Source organism: Urocampus carinirostris, chromosome 11 (genome assembly GCF_059441175.1).
Source record: "Urocampus carinirostris isolate Australia breed hairy pipefish chromosome 11, RoL_Ucar_1.0, whole genome shotgun sequence".
Taxonomy (NCBI): domain Eukaryota; kingdom Metazoa; phylum Chordata; class Actinopteri; order Syngnathiformes; family Syngnathidae; genus Urocampus; species Urocampus carinirostris.
Window position 1 is genome coordinate 7644431 of NC_142359.1, and position 27666 is coordinate 7672096.

The 27666-nt window shown below is 38.5% G+C and overlaps 1 protein-coding gene across 3 annotated transcripts; it reads right to left on the bottom strand.

Moving 5' to 3' along the window:
• Positions 1 to 3354: 3354 nt before the first annotated feature.
• On the bottom strand, positions 3355 to 27488 carry LOC148356312 (adiponectin receptor protein 2). 3 transcript variants are annotated; one of them, XM_088347541.1, is made up of 9 exons: positions 27344 to 27488; positions 22070 to 22331; positions 14647 to 14799; positions 14400 to 14571; positions 12905 to 13091; positions 12638 to 12825; positions 10749 to 10942; positions 6148 to 6232; positions 3355 to 3484 (listed from the first exon to the last, which is right to left on the bottom strand). In XM_088347541.1, exons 3-9 carry the CDS (start codon positions 14710 to 14712, stop codon positions 3456 to 3458), a joined length of 921 nt encoding a protein of 306 aa, XP_088203667.1. In that variant the 5' UTR covers positions 14713 to 14799; positions 22070 to 22331; positions 27344 to 27488; the 3' UTR covers positions 3355 to 3455. The 3 variants fall into 3 exon arrangements, with proteins under 3 accessions (XP_088203667.1, XP_088203665.1, XP_088203666.1); XM_088347539.1 differs by lacking the exon at positions 3355 to 3484 and having other exon boundaries at positions 6069 to 6232; XM_088347540.1 differs by lacking the exons at positions 3355 to 3484; positions 6148 to 6232 and adding an exon at positions 8358 to 9582.
• Between the last annotated feature and the right edge of the window lie 178 nt (positions 27489 to 27666).

Sequence of the window (27666 nt, forward strand, 5' to 3'; positions counted from 1 at the left end):
TGGCAGCCGACGAGGGGCGGAACCCGAGCGCTGATTGTTGGCGGATAAAAGCCGACGATTTGCCCGCATCTGCGTTTGCTTTCCAATGAACAGACAATCACTGGAGGTCAAACACACTATAGTTGGAATAAAGACTGGAATTCGCTGGCAACAACAAACACAAATTCTATCAGTGTCTCTCTATCCACACTGTTAAACTTATGTATTCTTTTCAAATGACATTGTGTGATATTTCTTACTAGAGGCAAAAAAAATCAGTTGAGTTAAAAAGATCTCTAGGGACTATGGCAGTGCTTCTCTATCAGTTTCTGTCAAACACCTCCTAGGAAGAAGAAAACCTCTCGCAGCCCTCAAGACCCCGTGTTAAGATTGACAAAGCCGGATGATTGTTGGCAATATTAGTCACCAATAGAGTAAAATTTTCCTTACGGTCATTGATATCAACACTGCATGCAGCAAGATTAGACATGGCACTCGAGAGTAAAACATGTTTTAAAAAATTTGAAGAGAAAAAAGAGAAAAGACTATCAGGACGTGGGTTTGGCAGTGGTGGGGACCAAATCATAAAAAAAAAACATGAGTCAATATGAAATAGGGGGAACACACCACTGATGCATTTGTCCTAAGCAGAGACATTGATTTAACGCTGTCTGTACTGCTTCGATTGATTTATTTATTTCTAAAAGTGATGATATAATATTGGCAGGGATAAAACGATGATTGCTCGATATTGGTGGTAACACGTAACATCCGTCCATGCGAAATCTGCGCCCTTGTTTGGCCGATTTTTACTTAAAAAAGACTTAAGTAGCTGATCACCATCATTGGGGTGTAACGACTATGCATGAGTTTTTTTTACTTATTTGGCGTCATGCTGCCCGCTGCCAACATTTTAAGACTTAGCAAGCACATTGGCATTTCCTTGTCTAACACAATGAAAGTGAAGCTAATCCTGACATACACATTGTTAAACGTTGTTGTTTTAGCTTTCAGGAGTCTTTTGTTTTCTTCTTTATCACTGTCTCTCTCTGCCTGACTATTCATCCTTATTAAAAAAAAATTAAATAGGTGACTAGATTGTCTGCAACACTTTGTGTCTGCACTTCATACTCATTCTCTGTGCTTTGTACGTGCAAAAAGTGCATGCTTCATCGCCGAGGGCACACACTGCCAATGAGACCAGTGCTGCCCCCTAATTAAGAGAAGGTACAATTGCAATTTAGTCTAGGACAGTAACGAAAAAAATTCCAATGTCAAACGACCCTACCTACCACCACCACCACAATTTGAGAACGACCAATCTAGTGTAATGTGATTAAAATTCAGCCCACAGATATATATTTTTTTAACATCTGGAGAAATAGTTTTTTTTTTCCTACCTTGCCCTTTTCAACCCCTTTTTGGTGAGGGTAGTAAATCTTTTTTCTGCTTTATCTCCCAAAAGATCTTTGAGAAATACATCTAAAGGTGGTGCAAGGGGATCACCTGAGGTCAAAGGTCCACTGTGATTATGGGAATGGGGAGCAGCCCGCACCCCCCATGTCGTAAAGCAATCCAAGCCCTCTCTCCATCATCCCCCGCTGCCGAGTTCCCCCGTTTCCACCCATCCATTATCCCTGGATCGCTGGTCCGAAAATGAGGGGGACACTTGCAAAAATCCTTCCAATCCTCCCAGTTGAATGGCTGCTATATGGAGGGTGACACTGGGACAAATCACTCCCTCTGCTCCCCACATGGGGACCAAATTCTACCTTCCCAATGACCCTTCTTCTGACAATACACAAAAACTTACCACTTTTTTTATCCAGTTGGTTGCAATGAAATAACTTGTGATGAGTACAAATTCATCTAAGAGTCGCTATTTGTCCTCGATGGGGGAAAAAATTGCGGAAGTTTTTTATTTAGTCCCAGTAATTGTAGGTCGGTGTGATAGTATTGTACTGCCCCCCAGTGGCCCAAACCAGCGATGTCAAACTCAGCTTGGCTCTGGGATCCAGACTTTCTGTTCTAAATTGTATAACTTAGTTTTTCAGTATTATGCTTTATCATTCAGCCTTCTTTAGTAACCTACCCTATGTTATGTCATAATGGATAACAGACAATGATTTCTAGGCATGATACATTTATTCTCAAAAAATAGGGGGGGATATAATTTTCCTGTTTGGCATAGAATGTGTTAACTGGTTTAGTTTAAAAGTGCAGTGAATGCAGTTTTACTCCGGGACCAACTCACCACACTATACAAGCTATAAAAGGTATATACTGGTTTGAAATGAATAATAAGGAAATACAAAATAAAGATTTTAGCTGTGCATGGGCAATAAGATTAAACTACATCAGATCAACCTACTTGGCTGATCTGAATAAGTTGCAACAATATTTGTTACCGTCCACTAGCGGTCAGAGGGAGCATTAAGTTAGCACTTATTTAATTTATAGATAACTATTGATAGAAATGACCTAGAGCAGGGTGTTCAATATTTTAAGCTGAGGATTGTTGTTTGATAAAAAGGGGCGGCAGTGGCTCAGGAGGTACAGCGGTCGTCTTGGGATCAAGAGATCGCAGTTCGAATCCCGGCTCCTCCGTGTTACATGTTGAAGTGTCCTTGGGTAAGACACTTAACCCCTAAAACCCCCAGTGAGCAGGTTAGCGCCTTACATGGCTGCACGGCCGCTATTGGGAAATGTGAAGCACACTGTAAAGCGCTTTGGGAAGTCTTGACTTGAAAAGCACTATATAAATGCAGATCATATCATTTTTCATTTATAAAAATTAAAAGGGAACCGAGTCCAATATAAATTTTTATGTGACCATATTACCAGGTTCATTGTTTAAAGTACTGCTGAGTAGATGGAGTCAACCATTTTTTTTTTTTTTACTAGAAAATCACAATGACTCAGCACTAGTGAGCTATTTTCAGAACTGGTTTGTGGGCACCTCAACTCACCTTAGGGGCACCCTCGTGCCTGCACCACGTTTGAGACCCTTGACCTTGAGACTCGCTTATTTTTTTTTTTGGGACATAATCAGAAATGTACTGCAGGCCATAGTAAACCAACTGACGGACCGGGTTTGACCCGCATGCCATATGTTTGACAGGGCTTAAACAGACTAGGAACCATGATTTCATCTGTGTAATTCAAGTGTTTATGGTTTTAATATGACAATAGCATCCTTACACATGTTGCATCATCCTATGTATTTGTATATCTAGTTTAATGAAGTATGCAATTAGTATATCGTTTTTTTGCAAAACCAAAGTAATTTTGACATTTAACATCCAGCTGCACCTTGTCTTCAAACCAAGATTACAAACTTCTTGAATTGCACTGACTTACTTTTTAACCTTGTGTCAGCTTCTCTTTGTCACGTTTTGTCTTCCTACTGATACAACATACATCCTCTTAGACGCTAATCTTCTGTAGGGTCGCGGGGTTGCTGGAGCCCATCCCAGCTATCTTCGGGCAGTGTGCAGGGGACACCCTGAAATGGTTTCCACCCAGTCGCAGAGCACACAGAAACAGAAAACTCACTTATTCACACCTAGGGATAATTTGGACCGGTTAATTAACCTGGCATGAATGTTTTGAGGAATGTGTGGGGAAACCGGAGTGCATTAAAAACTACAGCAGACCAGAAGAACGAAAAATCTCACAAAATTGAGAAAAACGAGCCGCAAAGACGCGATGCAATACAGCTCTCTTGTGGACAATTTTGGTAACTACATCATTGCAAAAACATTTGGTGTTGAGCAAATCAGACCTTCCAAACCTTTTGATAGGAAGCATACTTGAGTTTATTGTTTTTCAATTAAAAATCTTGAAGCACACCAACCTTCAAAAAATGGTTTAAGAATAATAATTCCCGGCTCCAGTTTCATGTTTGTTGTTTTTCTAATTTAAATGATCATGTTGCCTAAACTGACCGTAGCATATAGCATTTTTCTTCTCATTTGTGTCCACAATAGCTCAGGTAACTTGGTAGGCCAATATGTTTTTATGTAATTGTATTTTCCAATATTTACTACATATTTTCTTGTTTTCCTATAAAACGTGCATGCATATTAAATAAGCACATATTTTTTTGCCAGTGAAACTGTTTTTACTACATTCTAAAGCAGGGTTTTTCAACCTCTTTTGACACAATGCACACTTATTTTCATGAAGAAAATTGAGGCAGATGGTCCATAGAAAATGTTTGAAAATGAATTGCCAGTACCAGTTTCATGTTGTTGATTTTTGTACTAAAATTATCATGTTGCCAAAATTACAGTATAAAGTATAGGTATAAGCACTTTGGTACACTGAAAGGACTGTTAGCAATTTTATCATCACCGTGGGTCAGGAGGTACACCAATTCATTCTGGTTAATAATTTAGCTGTAATTTGGGATTGTATTATAGGTTTCATCTGTTTTCAAGTTTAGCTATATTTTATGCTGTTTTCCTCATGTTGAGGTTTTTGAGTTTTTCCTTGCTCTCATGTAGGTTTTAGATCAGGGGATGGTGTCATAATAGTCTGTGGTTTGCAATATTCTGTATTCTGTATTCTGCACAGACGTGCAGCCCTTTGATACTCTTTGTGATTAAGGGCGTCACAAATAAACAGGACTTGACTTTTTTTAAAAAACAAACTAAAAATGAGTGAAATGGTTTTCTAATAATACAAAACATGATTAATGCATTCAAACCTTTTTTTCAATCTTTTGAGGGAGATTATCAAGGTATTTAAATTATGATTTTTACTTTATTACATTTATTTCATCATTTTCTGTTGGTTAATAGATATTTGTACCGGTTCCGTCTCACGTTCAGAGAATTACTTTAAAAAAAGAGAGAAAGTAAATGCTGCCACCTACCGGTACGGATGAATGTTACAGCAGGGTGGTCAATGGCAGAAAGCTATGTTTTATTTAAATACTAATAAAATCAAAAATGGGGCAATTTCCTGTGGCACACTAGACAAAGTCTCAAGGCACACTAGTGTGCCCGGCACACTGGTTGAAAAACACTGTTCTAAAGGATGTGCAAGATTTTTACTTTAATGAATTGCATTATTTTTTTGCAGAGCAATCTTAAAAAGCTTCAAACAAAATATGCTACATATACTCGAATGAGCAGATAATTAGTACAGTTCTATATATGAATGAAAACTGTATTTTGAACATTAAAATAAAATCTGAACAAAAACAATAACTCAACAACAAAATATGTTACATAATATGTTCGAAAAGGGGTAGTAAGAAGCAGATGCTTATTTTCTCTACCCTTTCAGCTTCCCTATCAAATACACCAATGACAATAACAACAATAGTAATAATATTAATAATAACAGTTATGATATAACAACAGCAACAATAACAACAAAGTTAACCATAGTTATAGACGCACTATTCACAATCTCTCGTATCTCTCATACTCCATTTTCTTCATCTCTGTATTCTGCCAGTAATGTTTTTTTGTATTTAAATTTGAACAAGTGAATAGTTGGACATTGTTTGATCTCGTATGGTAAATTGTTCCAAAGTTTGACTCCACACACAGACACACACATAACTTTCCTGGTGGTTCTCACCTTCAGGATTATGAATTTACTACAGCCCCTTAAATTATAATCTCCCTCTTTCTGTATGAATAATTTACAGAGGTTTTCTGCCACTATGTTTTTGTTGACCTTGAATAGCAGTTGTGCAGTGAAAACATTTACTAAATCATCCAATTTAAATAATTTGGACTGCAGGAATAAAACATTAGTATGATCTTGATATCCTACCCTGTGTATGGTTCTAATTGCACGTTTTTGGAGGATAAAAAGGGGCTGTAGTGAACTTTTGTAATTATTGCCCCAGACTTCCGCACAATATGTTAAGTATGGCAGAACTAGAGAACAATAAATACAATGCATTATAGTTTAAAATGAATTTCGCTTTATATATTATTGAAATGCTTTTAGATACTTTAGTTTATATGTGCCTGATGTGTGTTTTCCACCTTAATTTATTGTCTAGTATGACCCCTAAAAACTTAATTTGATACATATTTATATACACACACGAACCGGTAAGGTGAATGATAGAACATTTCTATTAATTCTTTGAAACAAATACATAGCACACTTTTGCTAAAATAGAAACAATAGGATACTTACTGGAGGTGCCGGAGTGATACCGGATTATTTCATTGAATCTTCGTGTAATGAGAATTTTTACTTCAAGGACATTTGTCTTTTGTGCCTGTGGAAAATTTAATAAATCTTACATTTTAATCAGAGCATACTGGGATATATTTGTTACATTTTCGGGGGGTTGAATCAAGTTTACTAGACTACATGAGTCATTTTTGTTGTTTTTTAAAATGGCATAAATCTGTTCCTCGGTTTGTAGTCAAACATTTTATTAGGCCCTCCGTACATTTGACTTTGACACACTTGCCTGGAAACACCGCTCTTATGGTTGGTTGGAAATAAAGTGTAGACGTTATTCTTGCCATGAAAGTGAAATACTTTATATTTTAAAAAAGCAATACAGACGTGCTTACCTTAACAAACCAAAAGGAACACTGACAGTAAAATGGCGCCAAGGGGGAAGTAAGGGCTCTCCACTAGGACCAATACCTGAGGCGTGTTCAGAAGCGTGTTCAGGAGAGTGAGTGATTGCTATCGCGAGCTATCGCTAGCTTCTGAACGGCCAGTGATTATTGAGCGCTCGCGTGCCCGAGTAATCACGGGAGAAAGACCGCTTACTTTGATTTCCAACATGGCGTCGACAGTGCAGAAGATGGAGGATCTCACCCTGACGAGTGCTGTTGGCGATGTAATATATCGTCTTACATTGCCTGGTAATGTTTGTGAACAATGCAAGACAGGTATGACCCTTCCACTGCGTTTAGGATAACCTTAACTGTGTCAATATGCGAACTGTCGCTCATATCAGCCAACTCGCTCAAAGCAAGCTGTAGAACGAAATCCATTGTACTGTCGTCGGCCATTTTGGATCAGTAAGGCAATCACAGTGAGCGATTACAAAACGTTCAGCAGTGCGCGGCAAGCGATTAACAAGAGACTACATGTCTGATCACTCTCCTGAACACGCCTCTGGAGAGTGAGTGATTGCTATCGCGAGCTATCGCTAGCTTCTGAACGGCCAGTGATTATTGAGCGCTCGCGTGCCCGAGTAATCACGGGAGAAAGACCGCTTACTTTGATTTCCAACATGGCGTCGACAGTGCAGAAGATGGAGGATCTCATCCTGACGAGTGCTGTTGGCGATGTAATATATCGTCTTACATTGCCTGGTAATGTTTGTGAACAATGCAAGACAGGTATGACCCTTCCACTGCGTTTAGGATAACCTTAACTGTGTCAATATGCGAACTGTCGCTCATATCAGCCAACTCGCTCAAAGCAAGCTGTAGAACGAAATCCATTGTACTGTCGTCGGCCATTTTGGATCAGTAAGGCAATCACAGTGAGCGATTACAAAACGTTCAGCAGTGCGCGGCAAGCGATTATCAAGAGACTACATGTCTCATCACTCTCCTGAACACGCCTCTGCTTCACACGAAAATGAGCGTGGAAGAGAGTGAAAGCTAACCCTAATACTGGATTAGTCGTGGTGGTAATTTTGTTTTGGTGCCCTACTTTCCTCGAACCAGCGCAAATCATTCTGAAAATGTTTTAATTTGGCAAAACTGTGTTGTTCCGGCTATCGTCCACTTCGTGGTGCTACAACATTGTATTGTCGTTAAAAGTACCATGTGTTTTTCGAATTCTGTTAAATCTGTCCAAACCAAACTTTTTAAATATTCAGATGAATTGATTTATGTAAATACAAAAAGCCATTCAAGGCAAGAAGTTTCTCTCAAATCGCTGTAGCCGGGGCGAGCCAATGTTTGTCACGTTGACTTATTTTGAAAGGCGTACAGAAAATAGTTCTGCAGCTTTATAAGTGTAAGACATGTTAAACTAAAGCTTCAACACTTATCTTTCGTTAGGAAAAAAGTGTGTTTCTAGCTTTTGCCATCGTTAAACAAAAAAACTTTTAACATTGCTAGGTTTAAAAAAAAAAAGTTTCAGAGAAAACGTCAGACTCCCTCGATGTGTGGACAATGATCAAAGCCGATCCTGCCGTTTAATAGTGACTTATCATAATGAAATCTTTTCTAAAGGCTTCATTCTTACTGATGAGCTGCGCCAAACACGTTATAATAATTTTGTTTAAATAGAAACAATTACAAAACCTATTTATATTTTGGCAATCAGGAACAATGCTTCTGAAAACATATTTATACAATATAATGAGATAAAGAACTGAGTATTTGTGCAGTATATTGAGAAAGTAAATGAGTCAACATAAGAACTAAAGGATTCAACAAAGCGCTTTTATTAGAACAGTGCAACAGATGTAGAGGTCTCTTAAGCACACACTCGCATCTCATCGCAAAGTGCGCATTAACTTACAATATGCCGCCCCAAACAATAAATTAATAGAAAGTAAACACAATAAAACCCATCATGAAAAAATGAACAAGATATATGAATATTTGACAAAGCATGTTTAAACTGATTCACCTTCCCTGCAAAAAAACATTTAAATAAAAGACTTATAATGTGTGATATGAGGACTTTAATTATTCGAGTCTTTCCAAGGTACATTTTAATGTTGGAGTTTTACCTGTGAATGATTAATTTCTGCTCTTGCTCGCATCGATTAAAAAATAAGGGTGGGGGGGTTGTTTGGGGTTTCGAGAAATAGATGCATTAAAACGGCTACATATGTAGAATATTTCTTTAAACTAGGATTTGGTTTTAGCGCAAACATTCACACGAGAAAAACGCAAACGAGAAATATTTCCGTTTTTTCAGTGGAGGGGGGAAAACCTTCCAATGCTTCTCCTTGCATACTTCATAAAATAATAATTCCATCGGAGCACCCCGTCTCATTTTTGTGCATTTTAATATATATATTGATTTTATTTAAAAAATCTATAACCCAAATTTAGAAATCTTATTTACAAGTTTTTTTCCAAAAGTATTTTTCTAAAAGTGACTAAGCCCCTTGTAACCTTCACATTAAAGGAAGATATTAAAGTGTTTTGTTTTTGTTTTTTTTTGTTTTTTTTTAACGCTCTTAGGTTTGAATTCAAACAAATACAAGCTCGCGTCATTTTTTGGAGAAAAATCAATGCTTCATTTGTAATATAAATGATAAAAACTTCCAAGAGGAAATAAATGGTAAATGTCCATAGGTGCCAGCTAACAGTCAACCACTCCAAAAAGTGTCTTTAAAGTCGAACGCGTCAGTGTTGAAACGGTTAACCCGTGGGTTACACCGTGGCTTACACCGTGGGTTTCCCCGTGTTGAGGCACGTGGGGCAGGGTGGCCAGCAGCAAGTGTGCGCCTCATGGTTAAGAAGCCCTGGTTCCCTGTAGTAAAATGTTGTGAACGAGCGAGTGCTACAGCATTGTGTCGTCAGTACAACCCGCTCCGGCCGTGTAGCGAAACTCCTGAAGATTAGAGACACCGTGGAAGTGAACGAATGCGCCCGCCACCACCAGGATATGGAACAACTGGTGCGAGTGGAACTGGAACACACAACGGAAGACGTTCTCAATTAGGGCTGCAACAACTATTCGACAATGTCACAAAATGAATAAAGTAAATAGTCGACAATAATTTTCATTGTCCACTATTGTCCCTAGACACAAGGCCTGTCTACATGAGTATAATCTCTGCTGAAAGTCGCCCATTTGCAATAGTGCCTCTGTCTTAAACGAAGGTACAGAAATGACAGCGTCCCAATCAAGTGCACATACCGAAACTTGTAAAGTTCTGGAGCATTTTATCCTGAATATGGTCAATAAAAAGACTATTTGCAAAGATTGCAAAACACACATTGCATATTATGGCAGTACCTAAAATTTAAAGACAACAGTCAGACAGTTGAACAAAATGGAGTCTGACTCGCCTCAGTAAGATTCAAGTGACATTGAAGCCAATACAGTTTTGATGACATGCATTTTACATTTTATAGCCATACATTTCCATAAAAAAAGAGAACTTGAGCATTATGCCAAATTGTGCCTCAAAAACGTATATGCAATTAAATGCGTGCAGTGCAAAGATCAAATGTCAGTTGTCAAAACGTTAAAAACAACAAACGTCAGTTATTAAAACTGGTGAAAATCATTAAATTCCATTGTTACAGACTTTGCAGTTTAGCACTGAATGTACTTCACAAAATGCTTATAATATTTGCTTTGTATGCTGTTCTACTGCTGCTATGTCGAGCCTGTTCTTGGTTTACAGGGATAAAAATGTTTGATTTGAATTTGTTATCTAGATGGCTGTCCCGAAAAAATGAAAAGAAGTTTGTTTATCGATTTATGTATCTACTGTGCCTACGGGTATTCGTGTACAATGCGCTTTTTTTTCTACTTCCATTTTTTTTTTTAAACTTTGGCTTCACGTTATACGCAAGGTTTTTGACCATATTTGTGCAATGATTGTTAAGTCAAAAAATATTAGATTTTATCTTATCATCACACTATTTTCATGTTAAAGATCGGCTGTATTTGGTTCTTAGTTTAATCCGAAGTGTGTTTAATTAAAAAATATTTTTCATTATATATTTATTAATATTTTTCATTGTACCAATTTCTCTTGTGTTTATCTACATCCGCTACATAGTTAAATCCACTTAATGCTAAATGTAACTAAAATTGTGTACAGATGTGTGGAAAAGACGCACCCAGATGTCACACTTGCCGGGGAAGAACCTCTCCGGGATGCGCGCTGCATACAGGCACGCTCCGGTGATGTACAGCGTGGCCATGAGGAAAAGCCACCCGATCTGGCCCATGGTGGTAGCTCTGATGAGACCCTCGCTGATGACAAAGTGAAGGGTGGGCACAACGCCGCTTAGCCCCAAGCCCACAAAAACACCTGGATCAAGAAAAAAAAAGAGAGACGGCATCTCTGAGGTAGGGCTGCAACCAGTAGTTGACGTTGTCGGCAAAAAACGATAACAGAAATAGTGTTGTGGATTAACTGTAAGTCCCCATCTTAGGAGCTGACAACAGACATCTGGCAGGATGTTATGAGACAATGTTGATACAAGAAATCACAAGTTGTTGACTAAGCGAGTCGATTCCGAGAAAAAAATACTTTCGGTTCAGAGAAAAACATTACGTAATCTTGTTGAACACAGTATAAATGCCAGCGTCTCTCGGACTTTGAACGTGGCTTGAACGTTGCTGAATGAATGTTGCAATAAAGGACGTTCCCTCTCTGTCATATTTCGTCTCTGCGTATATTTTGGGGCCACGCTCAACGACGTCCCCACCAAAAATAGTCGACAAAATATTCCATTGTCGACTATTGTAAGGCATCTTACATCTTTATAGCACGAGTCGCTCATGCGCAATAGCGTCTCTGTCTGGAGCGGTATCGCAAAGAAATGACGGCATCAACATCAAGTAGGCGCTCGCTACAGTTTAACTGTACGGGTCAGGTGTATCGACATTTCGTTCTGTGTGCATTGTTACAAAGAATGACAATAAAAGTAAATTCTATTCTATTCTTTCTTCAAACTAATTAGAGCATTTAGGTATGGATACCGCAGATAAAAGGACTACTGTATTCTTTGGACTATAAAGCGCACCCAAAAACTCCAAACTGAGCAGAAATTTTCTTAGTGTGCCTCATGTACAACAATACGGTGGAAAAGATTGGAAATGCACACAGTATTTTACGTGTGCGTTATTACACAAAGTTTTAACGGTATACTATCCTATTTGTGCAATGATTGATTACTCTGTAAACATTGCTGAGCAAAATCGCAGTCACTTATCCAGTGACCATCTATTTTTGGCACCACAAGTAAAAATAAATGTGATAATAAGATAAAATTGAATGCCTTTACATATGTTATCTGTATCATTAGTGGAATAGTGGTAAGGTTTCGAGCGCTCTCACCGCCACAACTCTGGTTCAATTACTTTTACATAAAATATTTTGCAATTTTGTTCAGGGACAGATCCATCAATAGTGTATGCTGTCAGTGTATAAAATGTCCATGTACAACGGTTATACACTGCAGCTCTTATTATAGGGTAAATTCTATGCACCTTATAGTCCAGTGCAATTTAGAGATTAAAAATATACGACCGAAGACTATTTTCGGCATCATGGCAGTACATTTAATGACAAAGCACGTCGGACAGTTGAACAAAATGGAATCGGACAGTAGAACAAAATGGAATTGGACTCACCTTGGTAATATTTAAGTAACATTTAAGCCAATACGGTTTTGATGACATGCATTGTACATTTTCACACAGGAATATTTCGCTATAAAAGAGGGCTTGATCGTTATGCAAGACTGTGCCTGACAAACATGTTTGAAATTAAATGCGTGCAGTCTGAACAGTCGGAAGAACAGACGTCAGTTGTTAAAACAGTTTGATTTCAAGAGATCCGTAGTTTTGTTACAGACTTTGCAGTTGACCACTAAATGTACTTCAAAATGCACCTAATATTTGTTTTATTTAATTATTATCCAATTATACAACTATTCAAGCAATCAAACAGTCTAGTTTCAGCCCTAGTCTGACAAAGAAATCTGGGAACGTGAGGTACCTGCACGGACTCCCCGGTACTGTGGCGTGGCGAAAAAGTCACACTGGGACACAAATATGGCGGCCAAGCCAAGCACACACACCACCAGCAAGTAAATGAAGCACGGCTGAGGAGAGCAGTAGAAGGAGTAGTAAAGCCACGGCACAAACGAGCCCATGATCAGGAAGGCGATGCCGCTGTAGTCCAGTCTGTTCAATGAAAGAAAAAAGAATTTGTTCAGGCCCCGTGCTGTGCAGCATAGAAACATCAGGTTATGTTGTGTCTTACTTTGAGAAGACCCTGGACACGCCTTCGGAATGGCAGTAAACTGTGTGGAAGAGCCACGAGAAGGACAAACAGAGGATTGCGCCGAGGAAGAACATGCCAATGGCCACCTTCTCCTGGACCGGTGCCACAAATGACATGTTGGGTCGGAACATGTACATCAGGCCCAAGCAGAGGAAAAAAAGGCAACCTGGGGGTAGACGACAATATTGTTCATAGCGCAAAACTTGAGTACTGAGTAGGGCTGCAAAGAATAGTCAACGTCATCAAAAATAAAAAATAGCGGGCAAAGAATTGAATTGTCCACTTTTATCGCCAGAAACGTCAACATCGCACTAGTGTTTCTGTTTTGGTAACATAAACATACATATATGGTGGCGTTAACATCAACTATGTGTACCAAAACTTCTAAAGTTTGCGAGCATTTCAGGCTGGATACAAAGACTACTTGCAAAGTTTACAAAACAGACCTTGAATATAATGCCGGTAGCTTGGTGACACACGAACATTTAAAGAGAATGCCGTATTTTTGGTACGTGTCTCTTACAAGCCTCTGGCTTCAACCTGTTTTTTTCAGGCTATTTGTTCATTTTGCGATGTGATGTTTATTGCAACATGATTAAAAAGAAAACAAACGAGAAAAAAACTAGATACAGTTCAACGAAACAGTCTGACTCGCCTTCAAGTAACATTCAAGCCAATTGGGGTTTAATGACATGCATTATCTGCACCGCCTATCCTCAGTAGGGTCGCGAGGGTGTTGGAGCCCATCCCGGCTATCTTGGGTCAGTGGACAAGCAACACCCTGAACTGTTTGCCAGCCAGTCGCAGGGCATACAGAGATAGACAACTCACCCTGGATTTGAACCTCTGACTTCAGAACTGTGTTATGCCAGACTGGGCCTGGCAAATGTATTTGAAATTAAAGGCATGCAGTCCGAAGAACAAACATCAGTTGCTAAAAAGTTAAAAACGACAAGTCAGTTGTTAAAACCGTTTGATTTCAAACTGTTGAGATCCATTTCGTATTTTTGTTACATAACTCGTGGTTGATCACTGAATGGACTTCACATATTGCACTTCATATTTGTTTTATTTACTGTTCTACTGCAACCTAATGAGCCTGTTCTTGGTGAACAGGAATAAAAATGTTAATTTATTTTATTTATCTGCCTGTCCCCAAAACATTGACAGAGGTTATTTATGGATTTATGTCTCTACTGACTAAGCATTCTGTCTAATTGGTTTACGATTGTGCATTTTTATTTAATTTTTTAACAAACCCAGAGTATGGTTGATAAATTATGCGTTTTTCATTGTACCGGTTCTTCTTGCGTTTCAAATCATTTGCCCCATAATTAAATCAAGTTCATTCTAATTTTAAGAAAGATGAATACTTATCCAAATATTTAAATAATCTTTTTAATTGTCGGTGACTAGTTGACTATTAAAATAGTCTTCTGTTGCAGCCCTAGCAGAACAGAAGCGCTCAACCGACCGAGCAGGTGTGTCCAGATGTTGCCCGTCTCCGTGTGGATCCTGAAGATGCTCCTGAAGCAGGCGCGGAATGAAGGCATGGGTGGCCTGTGGCCGTGCACCAGGAAGTCATTGTCTTTGAGCCAATCGGGAAGCACATCGTGAGGGATGACGCGCCACCGTCCCTCCCAAACCTGCTGACGCCAGATCGGGATGAAATGCCAAGCGGTTGCAAACATAACACTGAGAAGAATGGCAAATGCTGTGACCTTGTGCACGAACTCCTCCATCTTCTCCATGGCGTGGTGAGCCTGAAGAAGCGGCGTCATTCCCATGAAGCCTTCGTCACTACTCCTTTCTTCTCTTTCTCCCTTGGCATCCTCCTCCCGTTTTCTCCTTTCCCCGGGGCATGGCGGTAGGCTCTAGTAAACAAAAGCTGATTAAGGATACTTTCGGTTACGAGAAAAACATTAAGCAAGCTTTCATCGCATGTTTGACCGTGGCATATGCGCACGGTCAGTGCGGTAATTCATAACATGGGCCAGCGCCTATCGTAAAGTTGAAGCACGCCGTTAATTTGCTGATCAAGTCACGTGTGGTATGCAGCGGTTTGTTTTCGATCCTCATGCTCAGTGGCGCACGTCATTCAAGATGCTGATGGTTGCCGTTGGCTGCAGTGAGTAAGCAACGTAAACATGCATGCTGAAGACACTGAATGTCCTTCAAAGCCAAGTGCTGCTTTAAGCCAAAAAGGCCAAGCTTCTGCAACAATTCACAAAACTACGGTGCTGGAATTCAACCGCTCAACTTGTGTCACAGTTCCATTCGGACATCAATGCTAATAGTAGAATGTTAACAGGCTAAAATGTTAAATATTATTCCCACCGTTTTTTCCGGGCTATAAGGCGCACCTGATTATAAGGCGCATCCTCAAAATCATCTTCTGTGAGCTATTTATTTCATATGTTACCCCGTTGATCAGAGTTGTCCGGAACGATTGATAGGGGTGAGGTTCGTCCCTTTTCCTCAGCCAAAAACTAATTTGGAGATTTGTTTGAAGTGGACAAAGGCATGTTGTCGCCTTCACGTTCAACTCAACCTGAAGAGGATTGATGGCAACCAAAACAACTCATTTGGTCTACAGTAAGTTTTTTATTGAAGTTATAACACAGCACCCTATCAGCCTCACAGCATGACTATGGCTATGCTATAACAAATAGCGACTAAAGAGTCGCTCGCTGTTGTTTTGGCCACTGTATTTATTCTGCATGCGATACATGGATACCGTGGGTGTGGCTTAGCGCTCTCTGTCAGATCTATTGAGAAATGTTTTGAGGAAACATGTGCCTTTCTAAATCTACAAGGTACAGAGCCTTACTGACCTGTCCCAAACAGGTGAAAAGATTCTGAAATTAAAGGTCGCCTTAGAATTTATATCACACTACTGCACGTTTATCCGGGAACGATGCAAGCAATGTAGGATTGTTAAATCATCTCAGCCAAGACATTTGTCAGAAAAACAATAGGTCTGAGTCTTTCCAAAAATCAATTTCCAAAGCACGTCTGCACATTATCAGGCTATTTTATGTTCTATGAACACAACATTAAAAATACAATTAAGGGTAATTTTACACTTGCACAACAAGAAATAGTCTTTGAGTTCTAACAATAAATAGCACTTAAAACATTAGCATCTTTCACAGCTTCAGATTTTAACATGTTGAGTTTGTTTCACTGGTGGTTTACAACCCTAAAGTTGGCTTTTGCAAAACAATTGCTAATAAAATAAAAATATAATCAGATTCAATTACAGTCTTTTACAGTAGATGGTGATAAAACCTTGCAAATGCAAAGAATACTGGTAAAGTTTTATAACAAGTGTTGAGCAAGGCCAAAAGCAGACACAGCGAATACTTTATGAGATATGGATATCTAATACATCTATTATTTTGAAGACAAATACACCTAATTGAAGTGTTTTGGATTTCAATGAAAATGCAATTGGGCATTATTATTATTATAATTAAGGATAATGCTTATTATTTGACGTCACTATTGCGTGTTGCAACTGAACTGAGTAGTACAGGGTTTTTGGGGTACCCTAGGCAGCAAGATGACCGGCAATTATGGTGAGGCCCATGTGAAGTCACATTCAAGTTTTTCTGTTTTTTAAATACATGTTCATATGTATTACATTTATGTTTGATTAATATCTAAATCAATATAATGCCTTAATGAATTAAGTTGTTGTTGTGTTTACCACTTCCAGGCATAAAATGTTGGACTGTCTTGTCAAAAGGACTATTACTTGATTTTTTTTTTTTTTTTGTTCGTCGTTTTGTTTTTAAATGGGAACATATTCTACAATTTCTCATTTAAACTGCAGAATCCTTTCATTCAATAAATTTGAGAAGTGGATTTTTTTTCTTGATTTAAGTCGCAACTTGTAATTAGGGTGGTTTGGTGGGTCCTGAAGTCAGACCAGTTGAAAAGCACTGCACATACAGTGCTCAACCCACTACAATAGTTTCAACTTTAAACTTATCAGCACATTTGCTGTCTCAGCCCCAGCATGTATGGCACCATGAGATCAATCATAGACTTTGGCAATCAACTGCTTAGCACGCACCCATCAGGTGCTCTTAAGGAGATAAACGAGGATGTAAAGGAGAAGAGCAGGCGACTTACATGCGCACTCTGGATTAAAGTCCCCAAAGACCCTTTTTTGGCATGCAAAAACACCCTAAAAACACACGTGGTGCTCCCTGTGGATTCATTAAAACACGCACCCTAATGAGAGTGTAGAGTTGCCCGAGTTCTATTTGCTTGAAATTGGGTTGCATCAAAATACCCCCAGGTCAAGTTTCCTATACTTTTATTTGGTCGCTCCCCCGACAAGTTGCACTAAAAAGGGAGGACGGCAGCTCTTCTAGGAACATCTGCGGAGGACATGGAACATTACACTCAACAGAAACAGTCTCGTGACCAAGCTTGGCATGGAGCTGATTGGAGCGTTCTGAGGATGACTGCAAGACAGCACAACAACTCAGCGTCAGGAGGGAAGAGCTTCACCCTTGTACAGTGTTTCGCCTTCCGAAACATGTGACTTGAACAGGCACACACTGTGTGGATGCAAATTAATAAAAAGCAGCTGGTGTTTGCTTAAATCACACTTGTGACCAAAAAAAAGTATCTAATGGTTCATTGTACCGAGACAACAATAGTCAAGCCCTTGCACAATTGATGGAAGTAAAATGGAGACTCGAACACACTAAAACTATCATTTAAAAAGTTTTACTGTGCTTAAGCAGGCTTTCTACTGCTTAAAGCTATTAAAAGACGTTTTACGACTTTTTTAATGCCTTTTGAAATCAAATTTAAGATCAAGTTGACAAAAAAAAAAAACAATTGAAACAAAAATAATAACGATTCTTGCACACAATACATTGTGCCTTATACACAGTACCTGGAAAAGCTTTACGCCATGACAAAAAACGTTTGTCGGACTGCCACATCACAATAAATTGACACTTTCCCATGGTAAACGTCTTTGCATGAAGTTGCTTTGTGTATTGTGGGTAAACCTATGACAAGCGTCCGCTTTGGAAGGGACCGACTGATACCACATCTCCATTTTAGTAGTTCCGTTACTGTGGTCACGCCATGTTGCCACAAAAGTAAATTGGACAATTATCAAGACAATTGACTAACATGAATCTCATTAATTTGTTTACATTTTAAGACTAACGAAAATAGGATTTGAGACATTTTAATGCCAATTAAGGCCTTATTTTAAGAATAATGAACCCTGTTAAGGATGTGCAAATATGCGTTACAATGTGTTTTAAGTGCCATACTTTCGCTATTGTTTTATTATGGTTTAATTTATATTAAGAATTCGAAATCCGTTTTTCCGGCCAAATTGAAACACTTTTTAAAGACTTTCAAAGACAATTTTTTAATTTCTCCAATACCATTTAAAGGAGAAATTCGGGATGAATCGTGCATTTTGTAAATCCAAAAATACATCTGCGATTTGCATATGTGGTTTTTAATCTTATGTGTGCATTTATCAGGACATGAATTTTAGAACTTGAGTAAATCGCGAATATATATGTAGATATGAACAATACTTGTGGAAATATTTTTGGGAGAAATCTCTCCCCACACATATGTTGGGTAAAATGAAAGTAATTTGCAAGTGTAGGAAGTACTTCCCATCACAATTTACCACTGGGAAAACGCTACCTTCATTTTTTGGATGGGCCATAATAAATGTCCCTAACTGATACAAAATCCTTGCACCAATACACATTTCATAGTGCCCTGTTTAAGTGAAGCATATACCTGTCCTCTTGGGCTCAACTCATAGGGGGTGATGACTATGCCATATAAACTAATGCCAGTTGACGTTAATCACGAGGGAAGAAATGCAATGCAAAAGCAAAGCCACAAGAGAGCAGTGTTGGCATATTTTTAAGCAGAATTGTTGTGAAACATGGCAACAACAATTTGAGTAAAAATGTACAATAGGAAATTAATCTTTACGGTCATTTTTGCACTCAAACACAAAACGAGGATGTGCAGACGGTTTACAATTTGTTTGTTTAATACTATTCCAAATGTTTTTTGTGACAGCTTATTGTCAAGTTCAGTTTGTATTATCTGACCTAAACAGATTAGATTACTCTTGAAGCAATTTGTAGTCTACAAAAATGGGTCAAAGGGCTATAAAAAGGAACAAGGTTGAGCTATATTGCACATTACGCAATCATTTTAACACAGTCTCACACAAATGTTTTCTTTTTAAATACACAAAATACTGAACGTCTAAATACAACTTATAGTACACACTTCGGACCACTAGGTAAATGTCTTAGAGTCACTGCTTTTAGAGATTTTGAGTTCTTCAATACCCACAAAAAGTTTTCCATCAGCACACAAAATCAAGCAAAATATTAAACAACGATTCTTCTTTCATTGGAATAAAACATAAAACACATCGTCAGGAATAGAACAAGGAAATGTTTAAGAAAAATGCCAAGCCCAGAACAAAATTAACTTTGCGTTCTAGAAATGTGTCTTCCATATCAGTTTTGCATAGCTTTATTTATGACATGCACACATCTGCCAACTATAGTTCATATACCTCCTTTGAGTGGATGAAAAAGTGTAGTTTGCATGTAAATACATGTTTTGCACTGGTTGAGTTAGTAAAAGAAGTAATTAATATTGGTATTATTTGGGTTATTATGATTAATAATTATAATGCTAATTATGATTAATACAATTATCATATGTTTTAATGGATTAATAGTCAGTCACACTAGTCTATAAGCTTTGTTGGTTATAAAGAAAAACGTGTGGATTAAAGATGTTTTGAATAATTGATTATTATAAGCGTATTATAAGTGTAGTTTTAGCCAAAAAGCATTACAATATTATGTATTATTTTGTAAGTATGAACATTTTAAATCTACTGACAGCTTTTCCACTCCTACACTAAATGTTTTTTCTCAGCTTTTCAGAATCTCTGTATTTCAAATTTTAAAAAAATAACAGGAGAAAAACAAGTGTGAAGCAATCCTGACATGACACACAGCACACTGTAAGGTGCACCCAAAAAACTAAAGGAATAAACAGGTTTCCTTTACTGTTTGTAAGCTGGCATGTGGGGGGTCTGAGGCGCCATCTCTCAGGTGTTGCAAGGTAGCGAAGGTCGCCAAGCCTTTCACAATTGCTCGCTATTGTGTATTAGCTCAATGGCTTGGCTTGCACGTGTGAGCGTTTTTTATGCTGAGTGGGGCGGAAAGGCAGATTTTGTATGAATACATTAGGTGCACATGCATGAAGAAATGTGAGGCGTGACTCTGCGAGATGAGGGAATCTTTATAAATTATTCATCATTAGAAATTTTAAATTATTGTTTGAAAAAGACACTACAATGCTTGACATCTCACTACTTTTTAATGTAAATGATGATAAACCCAGAATTGAATAATAATAATAATAATAATGAGATGATAAACCCAGAATTGAAATCGGTACGTATAGTAAAAGCTAAGACATGGCTCTCTTACTTGCAACCCAGGGCCCAATTACTGCCCTCAGAATTTAAAGTTAAACAGAGTGTGTATTATTTGACCACTAGATGTCACTGTATTCCACCGTGCAACCAAAAACGAGTATTAAAATAAAATGCACATTCCGGCTCCTCTGTGTTATATGTCGAAGTGTCCTTGGGCAAGACACTGAATCCCTAATGCCCCCAATAAGCAGGTCGGCGCCTTGCATGGCTGCTATTGGTGTGTTTGTGAATGGGTAAGTGTGAAGCACATTGTAAAAAACTTTGGGGTGTCTTTATTGACTTCAAAAGCGCTATATAAATGCAGACCATGCAGTTCATGTATTGCCACTAGGTGGCACTGAATAATACACACTGTCCCTTTAAATGCAGCCCTAGCGGATCTTGGATAAATATATTCCAAAACTATAGACTTATTTTCATATTAATCATTTTATGCTCGTCTTTGCATTTTTTTGTGAGAGGAGCACGAAAATAGTAAAAGAAAGAAAAGGCCTGTTTTAAATGCAGTTCAAACGCCATCCCAAACCCCCAAAAAGATGTTGAAGAGTTTATTTTAGTGCGTACTTGATGAATGACCTGAATGAGGCTGCGATCTTGACTAAGACAAGAGATGGAGGCAGAGAGTAGAGGTAAGATTCTCTCTCGCTTAGTTTCTTTTCTTCGTGGATAATCTGCACAGCATGCACTTATTTTTACTAAAGTAATTATCAAGATCATTGCATTTTACTTCTACTTGAGTGATATTTTTCTGAAGTAACAGTACTTTTACTTGAGTAACACACTATGGCGCTGCAGTTCGGTGCCAAAATGCACACTTCGGCCCCGAAGTTATACTATTCAATTAACTATCATAGAAAACATGCTTACCAATATATCAGTTTAACTCCAAATCAGTAAATCCAAAGACATATCTAACCTCTGTGTCACGGTAAAACATGCGCCGCTTCCTCTTTACACCCTTACATGCTTACGTCAGTCGTAATTTCCGCTCCTCTCCGATGAGATTACAAGCTTTACAAACTTTCTTTCTGCTTTTCGGCTGCATATGTCACCATTTGCATCCTGTAATCGTTCATTTAGTTGCATTTTGCCGTAATGTGCACTTTGGCGCTGCACTATGAAGTGCTCACTTTAATTGAGGGATTCGGCAAGAGGTAAACCCAAAGCTGCGTACTTCAGCCGAAAAGGCACACTTTTGGCTTGGTCCCTAAAATCAAGTTAATCATTAAGGTTTGGCCGGTTTCTGGCTCATATACCTGCGGGCCGGGTCGAGCTGTATTTTTTAGGCCAGATCTTACCTCTACCAGAGAGGAACAATGTTTCAAATTTGGAACAGCACTTTTAATGTTGTTTTGTTTTTATTTTTATATCTTATTTTGTGTAAGGAATTTCAAAAAAAACAGTATTTGAGAAGAGTGGAAGGTTTTAATCGGAATTTTTTTGTGGAAAACCCAATTTAGCCCAACCTCACCCAGACCCTAGCTCCAGTGGCCCCCAAGTAAATTGAGTTGTGAGACTGAACTAAGATAATGCAATCATAGATGTAATGACAGGGCAAACAAGCAGGTTGAAGGGATTTTTCAAACCAACTTTTGTGAACTCACCCCATTGTGTGAGTGGCACTGTTCGGTGCCGAGCTGTCCATTTAAAGAACCTGAGGTGACTGTGGCGGATTCCTCCGGCACGGTATCTCCTGTGTGCTCTGCATGGTTGCAAGTTCTATGTCTCAGCACAAATGCTGGGCCTTCGGGCCCGCTCTCCACTCCTTCGTCCAGCTTGAAATCGCTGGACCCGACCTCCACCTGTGGACTTGTAGACCGGGCAGTGTTGTGATCGAGGACTCACTCTGGATTCAGTGGGATTCAGCTGAAAAAACATTACATAAAAATCAACATTAACCGGAAACAAAACGTAACTGACATGAAAAATGTAATACACAGCTGCTCTCATCAACCAACTGCAACCTCACCAGATGAAAATGGCTACAAAAAACTATTGTTTATTCCTTGATAAATTTATTTTGTTAATTGATCTAAAAATAAAAAATTAAATGATTTTATTTCAATCAATGTAGCTTAAAACAGAGTATTATTTCAAATATATTTTCACAATAGAAAAAAAAATAATCGTTTATAACTTTGATATAGGTTTACCACATAGTTCAGAAAATATGGAAATATGTTTATTGGGTTCTCAAATATTGCTGGTATCAGGCTGAACCTTAGACCAAAAAAAGGCATGTTTGTTCAACCATTAAATCTGCATTCTTAAATTGAAAAAAATATATAATAATTCAGTTAAGTTTGATAAGTAAAGAATAATGAGGGATGTGTAATACCACATTTTTTCAAAGTGGAACCAATACCAAACTCTAGTGGTCATTGATTTGACACTAGGTACCGATAACACAAAGTGTAACATTATCTTCCCTCAAAAATGATAGCAGATATTTTGAAAAGATCCTTTAAATTCCAACGTGCTACTGACACGGTCATGTAAAAAGAATCCCTTCTACAACATGTGTTTTTGTTTATTACCTAAATTGACCCTAATATAGCAGAGTTATCTTAAAACAGATACAGATCTCAAGATTAAATGTATATTTCATGTAAAAACATGTTCCTCCAAAATGAATTTGTGGGGAATAACAGTCTTTTTTACACTCTTCAGAAAATGGAGGGGGGAAATACAGGACTGTCTTGAAAATGTAAATATCATGATGACAGTATTTTTTCTGTAATGCCATTAAAAGGACAAAAATGCCCTACGTTCTGAATTAATTACAAGTTAACTGAAAAATTGCAAGCATCAATTATTTTAATATTGCTGATTGTGGCTTAAAGCCAACTAGTGTACTTTTTCATCTGTCCCTTAAAAATTGGACTAAGATCAGAAACATTGTAAGTTTGATTTCATAAATATAGATGCTCTAATACCACAAACAAATTTGAATATTGTAAAGAATTAATAATTTCAAAAGGTATACCAAAAAATTAATAACTACAGTCAAAGGAAAAAAATAATGGTTGAGAACCAATTATATCTTCTATCATTGATTAATTTTAACCAGATATCTACCAGATGAGTCTCAATTATAAATACACACTTCCCACAGAGAAAGTGAGAGGTATCATCGGTATAGCTATTGATGTAACTTAAGTATGGCACACATGGTAAAAAAAAATTATAAAAGCAAAAACATTTAATAGCCAATACTTAAAAAGGAAACACCTCCAAAATTGAGAAAATAGAAAGTTATTCTCTGCTAGCACTATAACTTATGTTGTTACTTATTCTTTGACCTTAGACAAAAAAGGGAGGCATGAGGCGCCAATCAATTCCTGAGATAATTGCAGCGCAAGAACAAACAACCCTGCGCACAATAGGAAGCTTTGACAGATTTCAGCCTTTTTCAAAGTTGTTATGCAAACTGTAATTGTGAACTCAATCTAGGTTCATAGCAAAGCCATTATTGACTATAACTCTGTTGTGGGCAAAGAGCTGGACAGCCTAACAACAGCAGCTGAGAGACAGGCACTGAAAAAGCTGAGGTCAATCATGGACAATCCATCGCATCCGCTTCACAGCATTATCTCCGGACAGAAGAGCAGTTTCAGTGACAGACTGCTGTCACTGTCTTGTACTACGGACAGACTGAAGAGTTCTTTTCTTCCTCATGCCATGAGGCTCTTTAACGCCACCCGGCAGAGTAAAGGCCCACATTAAACCACACCACCTACATTGGATCTTACTGCATTATGTGTAGCACTATTTAGTTAATCTATATAACATGCTAAAGTGGGCATTTGCACGTCACACTGGGTATTTGTATATTGTTTTCTTTTGGCTTTATTATTGTATTGTTCTCAGCTCAGGGATGCTGCTGGAAATGTGAATTTCCCTTAGGGGATGAATAAAGTATCTATCTATCTATCTATCTATCTATCTAACTGTCCTCAAGCCATTGATGCTATTGAGGTGCTTCATTGATTTAACACACAGATATATAGCAGCCCCGCAATAATAAGAATAAGAGTGATACAGAGTGTACACTAGGTACAGACTTGACTGAACAGGAACAATGACTGAAAATCTCAAATGAAAGTCAATGCATGATGAATTTGTTCCTTTTTTCCAGCTTACACGGCGGCGGCGGGAAACTCAACTGTAGCATGCGCGTTAAGGGAAGAAGACAAATGCATGACATTCACTGGTGACAGAGTAGGTGGCGAGATGCCAAAGGCCATTTGGGGAAGGAAGATTCGACTCACATTGGAAATTCAAGAAAAAGTAGAGCAGAGAGCAAGAGTGGTCTGACGAGTCTGTGAACATACAAACTCAACACGACAAGTTGCAACTCGAGTCTGGTGTCTATCTGTATGGAGGTGCTTAAGCAACATCGCTGTTATCTGATGTGAACGTAGACACTTTCATAAATTGACAAAATAGTCGCGATAAGACATCACAATTAGTACTTTAAACATTGGACTTGCTGACATTTCTTGCTTTGAGTCCACTGTTAACAAACACGTATGAAAAGTCACCAATGTTAAGCAAGGAAACCCTTCAGTCAAGTAAAAAGTGACAGAACGTATAGGTAAGCTGTTCCTTAAGGCTTGGTTGAAATTTGCAACAGGTTGACTTCCCAAACAATTCTAGTCATGCTTTGTCATGCGTCTTAGAATACCTGCGACCAAAGATGTGGCTTTTGTGAGACCATAAACCATTTCAAATGTCATCTGTCATTCTCACTGTGATGAAAAACCATGACATGGGCCACGCATGTAAAAAAATAACTTTTAAAGAAATTAGCGCTGTCAAAAGTTAAAGCTTAGCAAACTTCCTGAAAGCAAACTTTTTTTTTTATGTGCGTTTGGAATATTTAATGTGAAATTCCGTTAGTTTTGGGCTTAGTTTGACAGAGACAATAATGGGTTTGAGGCCTTTTTCTTGTGATTCCCAATCTATGAGAATTAAGGCCAATACAGAGCCAGTATTGAATCTGACTTGGATGTACTGTAGATGAATAAATGTCCTTCCACAAATGTAAAGTGTAGATGACTTTCCCCTGGAAAAAATAAGAAAGAACACTTTCTCTTTGAAGTCAAGTCCTAGAATAGTTTGCCACATGTGTGGCAACGAGGTCAGCGTGTTGGCGTAACTTCAACTAGATGTTTTTCTCTCCCAAAAAGCCACTGGGTGGTAATTCAAAAGTGGTCAGTCACATGGTGATAAAAATAGAGGGCTGTAATGACAAAATAGCTGCAAGCTATGTTCTATATTAAGACAGGAGCGCTGTCACTTTTACAACATGAAACACAGACACATCTGAGCATGACAACACTAATTCTGTCTCAACACAATTACACTATAAAGTATGCCCATCTTTTCTCCAGCGTGACTGTGAGCTTTTTTTTTTAAATACATTGGACTATTAGGTGAGATTTTGATGACTTCCTTAAAGCCGACTGGGTAATTACATTCCTTAAAGCATAGTTTATCAGGATTTTCTCCCGGTTGCATCACTAGCCAATAACTTAACTGGATGAACTTTTTCTGGAACAAATATGTACAGAGGCAACTGTTATCGAGTTGTTTGTGTAAATTTATAGTTGAGTCATCCATACATTGGTCTATCCAACAGCCCCAAAAATATCCATAAAAAGATTTCCAGTCCCCTGAAGGGGATTAAAAATGCAAAATGCTTTTGAAGATGCCATAAAATATCCATGTGCAAGACAAGTTGAGCGTGTTTATGAGCGTGAAGACAAAGGTTCGAAACGAACAGGCTATCGGCTTGCCCAGCTTATTAAATATTGACAGCATGCATTCATGCTTGGCGGGAATTGGAACAGAAAACCGGTACAGGCAAGGCAAACATTTACTGTTGCAAAGAGCTAGTTTGATAATCGCCGACATTGTTCTTGACATGCATTTCTTTGCCCATTGTATCATTTCAATCATGCCATAGATTGGGGAGGTACTATAATATGTTGTGATATCATTTGAGGACATCCATCCACTCTGTGTATACTTACGCAGACAATGCACTCAGTGCATAGAGAGGTCCACTATTCTTCCAGATGTCCGTGGAACTGGTTAGCAGGAGAAGCCTCCTGATCTGACTCAGATAGAGCACTTTCATCATCAGGTTGCCGCTAATACTTTGTGTAAAGGATCATCTGTTCTTCGGAGATGAGCCAGACTTTCGCATTTGACAATACTGATACCAGATCTGGTGATGTGCTTCGATAATCAAGCACCAATCTTTCATAACCGATCATTTGAGGCAATCCATCCACTCAGTATACTATTCTTCAATGTGTGGAAACAGCTTAAGTAAACACGACGCATGGAAACTCAAGTAAGACAAGTCCAAACTCTTGTTTTTGACAGCGACTGTGCACTTTACTGCACACAATGGAGCGTCTGTCGTATCCAAACGTTACACTTTAGACGAAATGTGTCATGCCGGTGCTACAGTCCCTTCCAAAGGATCGGTAAATTAGGAACCGAATATGAAATATTAAACAGGCACATTTTGGGGCAGCCTACAGGTTTGTTTACACCGAGCTAGCCAGTGGAGCTAGTTCGTTAAATCAGGAAACCACAAATAACTCCACCACTACTTTCGCGTTTCTTCTGACAGCTTTCAATTCTCAAACTTTAAGTGTAAATCAGCATAAATTTATTGAAAACTGTACAATTATTGACAAAATTACATTGTTTACCCCCCTCGTGTAGCTAGCTTCTGTTTCTTTGTGACAGTGTTCCCATTCGTGTCTCAACGTTTTGCTAACGGCTAGGTCAATAAAGTAGCAAAATTAGGTAAAGTCTAAAAAAAACAATATAGAAATAAGTGAGTTGTGTCGTCTTACCTCGTCCCGGTTTGGAGAAATTATATTATTAATCGGGGAAGCACAGTTTGTCAGAGTTGTAGTCGTCACGCCGCTCTTGCAACACTCTGTTGTCCTCTCACGTCAAACCACACTGGTTAGTGAAGTCTTGCATTCTGGTGGGGGCGTGACCAACGCGTGACGTTTAACTCGCGAGAGGCAGCTAGCCAATCATGTCAAAGGTAGTCTAAGGCGAGGGGGGTGGAAGTTTTGTAAACCGGGAAAGAAAAGTGACAATGTACCTTTACAGTGGCACCTCGCTACTTCGCGGTTCCACGTTTGCGGGTTCAGAGCTTTGCGGGTCT